General features: G+C 31.3%; 3 protein-coding genes across 5 annotated transcripts in view; all 3 read right to left on the reverse strand.

Moving 5' to 3' along the window:
* Positions 1–586, reverse strand: part of LOC113518375 (syndecan) — a 362,685-nt gene extending 362,099 nt beyond the window's left edge. Inside the window, exon 1 of one of the 2 annotated variants that reach the window (XM_026903265.3) lies at positions 192–586. In XM_026903265.3, coding sequence (XP_026759066.2) covers positions 192–257 — 66 coding nt within the window. In that variant the 5' untranslated portion in view covers positions 258–586. The remainder of the gene's footprint in view (positions 1–191) is intronic. The other variant, XM_031912982.2, reaches the window with a different exon arrangement.
* Positions 587–1,356: 770 nt separating this feature from the next.
* Positions 1,357–4,877, reverse strand: LOC116413535 (ATPase inhibitor mai-2, mitochondrial-like). Of its 2 annotated transcripts, none has more exons than XM_031913303.2 (3): positions 4,718–4,877; positions 2,627–2,753; positions 1,357–1,680 (listed from the first exon to the last, which is right to left on the reverse strand). In XM_031913303.2, the coding sequence occupies exons 1-3, from the start codon at positions 4,771–4,773 to the stop codon at positions 1,549–1,551; spliced, it is 315 nt and encodes a 104-aa protein (XP_031769163.1). In that variant the 5' UTR covers positions 4,774–4,877; the 3' UTR covers positions 1,357–1,548. The 2 variants fall into 2 exon arrangements, with proteins under 2 accessions (XP_031769163.1, XP_031769164.1); XM_031913304.2 differs by lacking the exon at positions 4,718–4,877 and adding an exon at positions 3,928–4,072.
* A 1,455-nt stretch (positions 4,878–6,332) lies between these two features.
* LOC113518292 (uncharacterized) lies at positions 6,333–9,210 on the reverse strand. The gene is made up of 4 exons (XM_031913042.2): positions 8,786–9,210; positions 7,970–8,230; positions 6,712–6,861; positions 6,333–6,402 (listed from the first exon to the last, which is right to left on the reverse strand). Exons 1-4 carry the CDS (start codon positions 9,208–9,210, stop codon positions 6,333–6,335), a joined length of 906 nt encoding a protein of 301 aa, XP_031768902.2.
* Positions 9,211–11,038: the final 1,828 nt, after the last annotated feature.

Here is an 11,038-nt window from a genome sequence, read left to right on the forward strand (position 1 = left end):
TAGAAAACTAGTTACACTCCAGACAGATTACTCATTGTTGACATTGAAAATTACGCAAGTAGGCGCATGCAACCTGTGCAGTTGTGTTGTCGAAATGCAACCGATATAGAATCTTCGAACGTGCCTATAATACCATCTTCCGACAGTACAAAAAGCCGGCCGAATGCCGCATTTAAGACGAGTCCCCTTACCTCTGTCGCTCGTACATATCCTGCGAGGGCTACACAAGACAGCCATAGATATATCCTCAAATGCATCACAACAAGTGAATGGGAGCCGTCGCACCAGCAGTATTGCACAACAGCACTATTAACACAGCACCAAACAATTTGCTGTTATGTTATTCCACTAACACTATATACACGGGTCACAACAACTCGTGAAACGACATACAGGGTCGTCGCGCGATTGTAGTAAACTGAATGACGCTTGGGGCTTAGTTCAGTGCGATGGAGGCGCGCGCCCCGTTCGTTTACTCTGCGGTTAACTTCACTCGCATCAGACGCTCGGTCGTCGGCCGATTGCCGTTGGAACTAGCCAGCTACTTCATGTCATCTGCACTAATAAAATACGCCTCTCGCAGTACTATCAAAGCGTAAAATACGGCCACAAAAACACCCTAACCAGTGTCGGTTTCGATCGAGTAGCCAAAGACGTCTCCTTACACAAAGGAATGAACTTGTTCTAAATTTAGACGCGGAGCGGCCAGAACTATCTGCTGGGGCGACGACCGTGTTATATTCCATTGAACATGCGTCAAAACAAACAAGTCATTGCATATAGATTTAAATGTAGCAATCGTAACAATATTTAAATATATTATGAAAAAAGCAAATTCAAAATCTATGGTAAACCTATATTTCGGGATGACAAACTTAAATGTGGTATTGCAACATAAAAATAACATTTCTAATTTATATATATATATATATATATATATATATATATATATCATAATTATTGCATTATATTATTTGTTATAATATAGAACAAGTGTTATTATTAGTACATCATATTTCTAATAATTATGATACTACTCGTAGTTAACAAATTGGCGCACTCTATAATTCCTTTCAAATTACTTGAATTGAAATAACTACTTAGAAAGTATTAAAATCAGTAGAGTTGAAAATACACGCTAGATGGCGTTATTCGTTTTATTATATTACCAATATGTTAAATAGTAACTAAGGAATAACAGATGAGATAAGAAATGGTCTCGTTTTTATTTTCAAATATATAAATTTGATAATGTGATATGCCTCATGAGTATAATATATAATATAGGTAATTCGTTTTCTGTTTAAGTAGGTACTTTCTGTATGTGATAGACATTTCGTCTCAACAAAACAAAAATTACTTCTATAAATAATATATTTCAGATCAAACTTCAAACTAAAAACTAAAGAAAATAAAATCAGTAAGTAACATCCTCTCTAAGGATAAAAAATTTAGACTTATTTATTTTTATTATATAAACTAAGTAATGTTACTTATATGTGCTTAAATTTTATGCCAAAAGGTTTCACAACAAATTTAATATATCGTTTATTTGTTGTCCATTTCAGACATCTGCTCCTTGTGTCGCCTAATAGCATCTTCGTGACGTTTAATCTGCTCCTGATGGAAAGCAATCTCTTTGCTCAAATGTCCTTTTAAATTCTGGATCTGTTCTTTTTGCTGGAAGAAAAAAAAGGCATTGACAATTATTATCAATAAATAGTATTTTTTAGTATATAATATTTTTTTATAAATAAAATTTCTATCCATTTTATAAAACTTCTATATCTTTCCATATTTTATTAAACTATAATTTTCAAATACAGCGCCATCTAACGATGACAGTATTTTTAATGCTAGAATCTGTTAAAAGGTATTAAAACAGAAAAATATAAACATAACCAGAGGGAAACTTTGTTCAAAAATCGTTTGTTTGTGTACCTCTAAGCCATTCATTATTCAACTGTAAAGCAGTTGTGTTTGCATGGCTGTAAAGAATGGGATATGGCAGTGAATTTACAGGATTCAGAGGCATAACACCTTAATCCTCATGAGGGATATCATGGGCAAAACAGTATACTGTTATGTTAGGTTACTGTTATATTATGTTAGGTGACAGCACTTTCCATCAGGTGCACCATCAATTTGTTTGCCATTCTATGATACATAAAAACAAAGTTATCCATATTATAATACAACCAACAATGTATTTATACAGTATTATAACATTATTCTTATCAATTTAGGTAATAACAGCGACCACGACATTTTTTCATAAAACTATTTTTATAGAAGGGAAGAATTAATATTTTTTATTGTTAGGGACGTAAACGAGTACACTTGATGGAATGTGGCTATCATCGCCCATGAATATCTTCAAGACATAGTATTGAGTAAAAATGGTAACAACAAATAATAATACAATCAAATATTTATATAGTTTATCAAAATTATCAAAAAGTATATTCAAGGGGCTAAGACTTGTTTTAGTGACCACTTATGGTATATATACCTAGTATTTTCAACAGACTTGGAAGATTACAACTGATTGAAAACTATACTGCCCAATCCTACATTGTTTAATTAAATTGATTAAAGTAATATTTAAAAAACATTAGCTACCAACCTTCTTATAAAAGTATTCATCTTCCCTGGCAGCCTCCATCTTGCCAAATGAACCACCAGCCTCGCGGATGGAGCCACCACCGCCACCACCTCTGCCAGCTCCAGAACCAGGCTCACCGGAATACATTCTGAAAATTAGATATAACTTAATAACTTCGAACATATCATACACCACCATTTAAACTAAATCAAAGCAGACTTTGTACTTTGAATATAAAGTGATATATATAAATTTTGTTTATTAATATATTACAAACAATTTAGATATAGAGGAATAACACCTGAGTTCTCAGGAATGACAATATATGGAGAGTATCATGGGCGAAACAGTATATTCTGTTATGTCCATGGTACTGCTCATGTCTATAGGTGACCGTTACCACTTTTCATCACGTAAGCTGTCAAGTTATTTGCCATTCTAAGTTGCATAAAAAATAAATAACGCTTTATATTGGCACCTTGGGCCCATGATCTCTACAACAAATAATAACATCTACTATTTATTAATACTTAAATATATTTATGATTACAAATTAACAATGGTTGACAAACTGTTATATCATTAAAAAGTTGTCAAACAAAACTATGTAAAAAGTAAAATGAAACCCTACACTGGTCTACCTGGACAGTATGATAATAGTAATACTCGATTAAAATTCTAACTTTTAGTAACTCATTTTTTAAGTTCTTATGTATCAAATTTATGCAATGATTGTAATGAAAATTGCCTAAATTAATTATCACCTTCTCTATGTAAGCTTTATGTTACAAAAAAAAATATTATAATACAATCAGAAATAGAAATTGACTAAGCCTTCTTTGCTCTCCTATAATGTGGCAAATTTGGACATAAAATATGTGAAGTAAAACTTCAATGTTTCATCAATCCTCTTGTTATAAAAAAAAACTTCTATTCTTATATAGATCTTAATTTCAAATCCTATGTTGATAAGACACAAATGTGTGGAGAATAAATATACACTCACACAATCTGTCATCACTTTTATACAAAAAAGCACTTTTAAAACTGTTTTGTATCCAAACACATCACAACACAGACCCAAATTCAATTATATTAAATAATAATGGAAAAATAAACCATAATCAAAAACAAAAATATTTTTACACTATAACCTACTTAGATGTTTAGAGATGAGCACTTTAGATATAAATGATAATGACTTTATTAGAAGATACAAACACAAGATACAAGTAAAAAAGATTATAAAATAAAATAGAACAATATTAAAAAAAACAGAGGACTATTAATCATATTTTTTAATGTTTAAAATGAACACTTACATATTGAAAATATTGATATTATTGTCTCAAGTCAGTATAGTATATATAAAAAAGAACAAACTATATTTAGATATACCTAAAGTGAAGCATAAATGTAAACAAATGATATCATTCAAGTATATAAAAACAAGAGAGATAATAATCTGCCAAGATGACTCATTGTCACTGATGTTTTGTTTTTAATAAATAGTAACAAATAGAGGGGAAAAAGACTTACCAAGATCTAATTATCACAAATAGAAACTGAATATGGTTATGGTGGTATTTTGTTTTTTATCACTCCAAAATCAGACTGTTTATGGGCTATATTTTATATTATTTTTTAAGGATATTTCATATTGCACAATATTGTAAATTATGTGTGAATAATGGTTTTTCTAATTATTTAAAGAAACCATTTATCTTACTGTATATTTTCCATGGACAAAATTATAGCATTCCAATAAGTAGGTCTTAATACAACAAGCTAATTAGTTGCATACTTGCAAAAATACCGTACCACTAGCATTTAAGATATATAAATTGCTTAATATACCTCAAAATATATGTGAAGAGGATAAAATAGGTGATGAATTTTATTTCAACTAAAGGCTCATGGAAGCATGGTGGGTAGGTAATAATTCTATAAATGCAAATATGCATACTGTATGTTAAAATAGCATCGAACGTAGTTAATAAAAGATTATAGAACGACTAAATTAAACGATGAGCACCAGCGTTTGTAGGCATTGGATAAAAAATAATGAGTGGATTGCGTAACCTCATGTGCCGGTAGTAAATTTCTATTTACCTTACATTACAGATAGCAGGCAATAACGACGTCCTAGTTCTAGCAATAAAACTCATCTTAATGTAAATACTAATTAAAATTCTTCAGAAAAATAGGACAGCGCAGTAATTTCACTAGAAATTTCTCAACAATTTGACAAGGATAAAATTGACATTTAATTTGACATTTGTTAAACTTTTTCAGAAAACCATAATGCGAGGCAATGATAAATATGTATACAGCTATATTTCGTATATTATCTACTTATTTGCCGTAAACTATATTTGTTTTAGTTACGAACGTGATTATAAAATATTACAACTCTAGCTATATCCGTAAGAAATTATACAATATCTTTGCTAATTATGAGCCGATTTTGATAAGCCTTTTATCAAGCGAAATGTACCCCATATTTCTATAGTTGTTGTATTATTTGTGTTTCAGTTTTAAGAGTGAAACATTATATATATTTTTTTCAAACAAGCTAACGGAGAATGGTAACCATCACCTGTGGATACCATAGACATAACAAAGTATATTGTGTCGCCCGTGATACCCTTCATGTGTTGCGAACTCTGAAGAGTAAGCTATTACGTCAGTACCCTGAAATTTCACCGTCATATCTCACAAATTTCCCCATTCAAACTGAAACATAGCCATGCAATTATTACTACTTTATGGCAAAATTACGAATAACACATAACTACCCAAGCAGATGACTTTTGTACGAAGTCTCCCGGGAAAAAAAAAATGTAAGTATAATATCTATCTTTAAGATTAGCAATGTATTCATACATTGATCGTGACAAAACTAATTAGTTTGATTTAAAATCCAAATTACTGAAGCGACTGTAATAAAAGTTTTATGTAACTGCACGAGTATATCAAATAAATAAAGGAATTATCGTCATTAATAACGAAGTTCTAAGGTAACAAACAAAAAATACAACCGATTTCAGAACTTCGTCCTAATTTTGAAGTCGGTTAAAAATACACTACTATAAATATTATAACATATATTGTTTAAAGTCTATAAAGATATTTGGTTTCTAAAAATGTAATTCTTTTAATACAAAATTGTTACATAATACGTACATACTACGTAAAATTTATTACATGTCTACTGAAGTTAAAGAAATAAATAAATTATTATTAAATTTTTAATTACTAATTGTCAAATATAACTGATATTTTGAGATTCGATTTGCGATCGAATACAGAATCGATAAATCATGTAAACAGAATGTGCTTGGTGCAGCACTGTTCTATGCAACATTGACATTGCACGCACACAAATGTAATCACATTTTCTTGTCGTTTTTGTGATTGCATTGCCAGTCTTTTTTTTTTTTTTTTTGATGGGTGAAAATGGAATGGTAACCCCGCCTGCACTAACGGGACACGAGTACAGGGTGATCGATGAGAATGAAAACAGGCCAGTTAGCCCATCATGATGAATTCATCAAGATTTAACCATGATAGTTTCTAGGGGGAACCGCGAGGAGGTCGACCTAATTACTAAGAGTCTCCATTACTAACAATCCCTTTCCCCCTATTGCCAGTCTATTAGTACATAGTACGTTATACTAAATCTATAATCGCCATTCTAATTTAACTTCTTTTGACGAACACTTTTCTAAACGTTGAGCTGGTTCTCCTTGCCTCTGCCCTCCATATTATTTATAAAGACTACAGATTCTGGACTCCTATAAAGTTCTGTTTTTATTAGTCATTTTGTGACGAAGAACCCATGCCCGCATGCCACACTGCTTCACCTTCCGATGGTCACTACTTCACCTTCCGATGGTCACGGATTCGACCATTGTAGGATTTATAATTCAAATTAATTACAATATAATATCTCTAATTTATAATCATTACTATTTGTTTTGCCTTGAACATAATTGTCCAGCATGTTGCAAAATAATCCGCAGTTATACGCATCTTTCCTAAATAAATAACATCAATAATTAAGCATAATCAAATAAAAATTAATTATAATGTTATACACTTACGACATTTCTTGTCTTTTCATCCATAACACGTGTTTTAAACGTTGTTCCGCGATTATCTTGTTCAGTTCTGCTGTCTCCCTCATAGCCTTCACTACGTAACGTTCTTCTTTTAAAGACTCCATTTTTAATTGCTTCTCAACTGTTGTATACCTAAATATTTTTATCTTTTAAACAGACATGTGACTTATTTAAAATATTTGTATTTGAAATGCAAATACAAAATACCTATTTTCTATTTTGTATGTAAATAGCTTTTAAAAAAAGCATACTAACTTCATGTAAAATTCAAAATAGTTTACTTGTAAATTATATATAAAAAAAAAATGTACTGTTATGCTAACATTACCAGTTTAGTTTTATATAAAATTATTTAGTTATTAAGTGCTTCTATTTGGTCACTAGAGGCGCTGCAAGCCTAAGGAGCTCAAAATAAGAATCAGTGTCAAAGAAAAACGACGAACTTAATCTGTGAAACGCGATGTGTTATAACAAACTTTATTAACATTAAACTAAAGCATGAAATCAAGCTGTTTCATGGATTCGTCCCCGTTATCAGTATTTTGATTTGAGCTCAGTACCTACTAGCTCAGCAGAAAGATTTTTTAAAAGGTGATATGATAACGCGACCATACAGTAAAAAGATAAGTGACAGTGTTTTTAAACAACCTATTTTACTAAAAACATTAATAAATAAAGAAATATAAGTTTGACAAAATGTATTTATTTGAATAAAGTATTTTGAAAATACCATTTAGTGTTTAAAATACAAAAAGCAAAACTATTTTGTATTTTGCATTTAAAATAGTCAACAAAAAAGTATATGCACTTTACATTTAAATACTTTTCGCAAATTATTTATACATTTCCACGGGTAGGGAATTCGTATTTATTTTATCAGCCTATTATGTGCCTTGCGAATTAAACTTAGCAAATTTTTACATGATATGGTATAAAGTATTTATAATCGGAGAGGGGAAAACTGGATATCGTGTCCACTCCAGAATAAGAATTAGAGCCTTTGGCTATAAACAAAGACAGATACGAGTCTATATATGTGCTTATTATTGAATTCATCACGATGGGCTAATTCTGCTGCCTTTTCATCTTCACCTATCATTCCTCACTGGCGCTCCGGTAACGTATACTGTCAACGCAGGCAGGGTTGCCATTCTATTATCATCGGTTAAAAAAGCCTCATTACTAATCTCTCCTTAAACACCAATAAACAGAGGCGCTTACAAAAAAAATAGACACCTACCTGAGATATTCTTGAATTTCTTTTTGGAATGGATTGTTTATTACCCCCTCAGGATAAGGAGCATCTGTCATACAGGAGGCATTTTTTTTTGTAGACGTATTAGAATCTGTCCATTCTTCGTGAGAGTCGTAATCGTTAGTTTCAGATATTCGCTCGGAAGACGACGATCTAAGCAAGCCAAGTTCAATCGTCATCGGATTTTGTTGGTTTTCTGCGTTCGAGAAGACGTTTGTCCCACTGCAACTGGATTGATTAATTTCCCTGTGAATTATAAGTTTTTTTAATGAGTGATAATGGTATGGTAGCCAGCGTATACCAATAACACAGGCGGGGTGCCTGCGCTGTCGGTATACGCTGGCAGGGCACCAGTGTGAGATGACAGATGAGGATGAAAACAAGTCAGTTAGCCCATCCTGACGAATTCAACTAGAATTAATCATGACTCGGGTGTTATTCCTCTGTACCCTGTAAATTCACGTCAAATCCTACCTTAAACCGAAACACAGCCATGCAAACACAATTGCTTCACGGTTGAAACACGAATGGGACAGAGGTACTCAAGCAATCGACTTTTGTACAAAGTCTCCCTCTGGTAAAATATATAATATTTTACTGTTATAAATCTAAATGAGTAATTGAACTGTAGATACCAGTACATATTAGTAATTACCACATTATTTACCTACGAAAACAATATTAAGCATTAATGACAATTTAATTTTATAATAGTTTAATGCACTTATCTATCATATAAATAAATGGAAACGTACTTAGCCAACTAGTTTACTATTGAATAACAAATAAAGCAAAACTCACTCGTCAATTCGTTCGGCCTTAATAACGACATTAGTGGTTAGTGTCGCCTCGTTCAAACTCTCGTCCTTCTTCAAAACACCGTCTTGTACCAAATCAAGGATACTGCAAACCTCTAAGGACTGTCGGGTATACTTCTCCGTAGCTGGTCCGACAAGAGCGATTTCTTCACGGGCAATCCTCTTCATATTCTGCCACTGGGTCTTCACTTTCTTTATCGAACTCTCTGAGAACTTATTACCAAATCTCAATGCTAATTCTCTGAGAATTTCATTCCATGCAACATCCTTTTCTTCGGAATAATTAGGTCCATTATTATTCTTTGTAACAACTACTTCTTTACGTTGCTTAATTAACTCGAGTAAGTACTGTTTCTCGTCTGCGGACCAGTTCGGCGTTCTAGATCGTCTATTAGCGATCTTGCCCATCTTTATTCTTACCTCTCTCGGGTCGTGGTTAATCTTTTGCAACGATTTGTTGCAAACGATGCACTCAATGTCCAATATAATTGGTTTCCACATTTAAAAACAAATGAAGTGCGAAATGCAAGTGACAAGACGTTAGACAATTCTGTTGTTAAATTGTGTGCCGTGATGTAACCTATTTGAATGTAGTTCGTATTGGAAATTTGTTCGATCATTGAATTGAAATTATGATAAAATAAAAAATATATAATTCAAATGTTCCATGTTATGACTCTGAGTAGTTTTATATTGATGTTAATAAAATGGCATTATAGTAATTTAAGGTTAATTTATTTAATAGATTAAATTATTTAATTAAAATATATTATACTGGCTGGTTTTACTGCCAATTATAAAGTATTCTTGATTAATGTTTTAATTTTTTATTAATTTTTTTTTAATTATAATACCATATTTACACCAAATATGGATCGTGTGTACATATATATACATTATTGTTGCATTTATTAGTTGCCTTGTTTTATTGCCCATGTCATCTTGAAATATACTCATTCTTTCATTCATGTAAATATAATACTTGTAGAGAGTTTTTAATAAGTTTCATACATGTGATGCTTAGATTATATAGATAGAGTGTCTCTATAGAAAAACTTTGAGGAAAACGGGTCAACTTTTTCATACAAATAGTTATGAGTGATAAATTTGTTTCCTTTATAACTTCTATATTTATTTTGTCTTATATTTTCTGCTTTTTTTTTTAATGCGTAAATACTAATTTTATTTATTAAATAATACATTAAGATACATATATTCGTAAGTATATACAATACTGATAAAAAAATAAGTCAGTCTAACAAAAAGTTGACCCATTTTTGAGGCTCGATGCTATATCTATATAAACTATGATGATAAACATTTGTAAAATATATTATCCGTATGATGACGTCTGATGCGCTGTGATGGGCACGCTGCATTGCGAAAATGGTCCAGGGTTCGATTCTCGGTTAGGTCAATTTAAAAAAATAAGGTTTTCTGATTTAGTTCGGATTTGGATGTTTCTAGTTGTGCCCCTAGATACACATTACCCGGTTTTTCATGATGCAGGATATAATAGCTTGAGGATAAAGCGATTGGTGGAATTATTTTGCACCTAATTGTTATTATTATATTTTGAAATATATTGTGCTATAAATACAAATTGTGCTCCATATCCTTATCTTTGATGGAATAGCAGTAATGCTATTACTGTACCTTTATTTCATCACCGTACACAAATATTAGTGTAGCTAGTTAATGATAAATTAAAGAACTATTAATTTTTCACACAAATAAAATCATCATCATCATCATCATCTTTAGCCCTTAACCGTCCACTGCTGAACGTAAGCATCCCCCTTTGGGGATTTTGCCAGTAACTGCCACGCTTGACAAATTAAATATGTATTCATAAATTGTTAAGAAATTTTGATAACGAAATCTGGTCGTTGTACTAGATAAGACATCAACATGATAAATTATGTTATCATATTTATATACATATATATTATGAATACGCGTGTCGTGGCGGCCTTTAATTGAGGCAGCATTTTATAATATAATAACCTTATTACAATGTATTTAAAGTAGATATAAATGTATGCTTTGTTGGTTGTCCTTAAATAAATAAATACTAATTATGAGGACGAGAACCGGAGGACTTAAAAAATACGAAATTTTATTAAAAACTAATTAAATTTTAATAGAATAAAAGTTACAATATAAAATTCCTATATCTATTTATAATTAAAATCACTGCGCAGTTCGAAATGTGAACCAGGAATGCATTTTCAAG

The sequence above is a fragment of the Galleria mellonella genome, unplaced genomic scaffold (assembly GCF_026898425.1).
Source record: "Galleria mellonella isolate WM207_F2 unplaced genomic scaffold, CSIRO_AGI_GalMel_v1 utg171, whole genome shotgun sequence".
Lineage (NCBI taxonomy): Eukaryota > Metazoa > Arthropoda > Insecta > Lepidoptera > Pyralidae > Galleria > Galleria mellonella.

Coding starts and splice junctions, on each gene's coding strand:
- LOC116413535 (XM_031913303.2), bottom strand. CDS start 4,773: ATGAGTTTTATTGCTAGAACTAGGACGTCGTTATTGCCTGCTATCTGT. Junction 2,754..4,717: donor CCTGCTATCTGTAATGTAAG/GTAAATAGAAAT, acceptor TCTAATTTTCAG/AATGTATTCCGGTGAGCCTG. Junction 1,681..2,626: donor ATGAATACTTTTATAAGAAG/GTTGGTAGCTAA, acceptor TTTTTCTTCCAG/CAAAAAGAACAGATCCAGAA.
- LOC113518292 (XM_031913042.2), bottom strand. CDS start 9,210: ATGGGCAAGATCGCTAATAGACGATCTAGAACGCCGAACTGGTCCGCA. Junction 8,231..8,785: donor AAGGCCGAACGAATTGACGA/GTGAGTTTTGCT, acceptor TATAATTCACAG/GGAAATTAATCAATCCAGTT. Junction 6,862..7,969: donor GAAATTCAAGAATATCTCAG/GTAGGTGTCTAT, acceptor AAAAATATTTAG/GTATACAACAGTTGAGAAGC.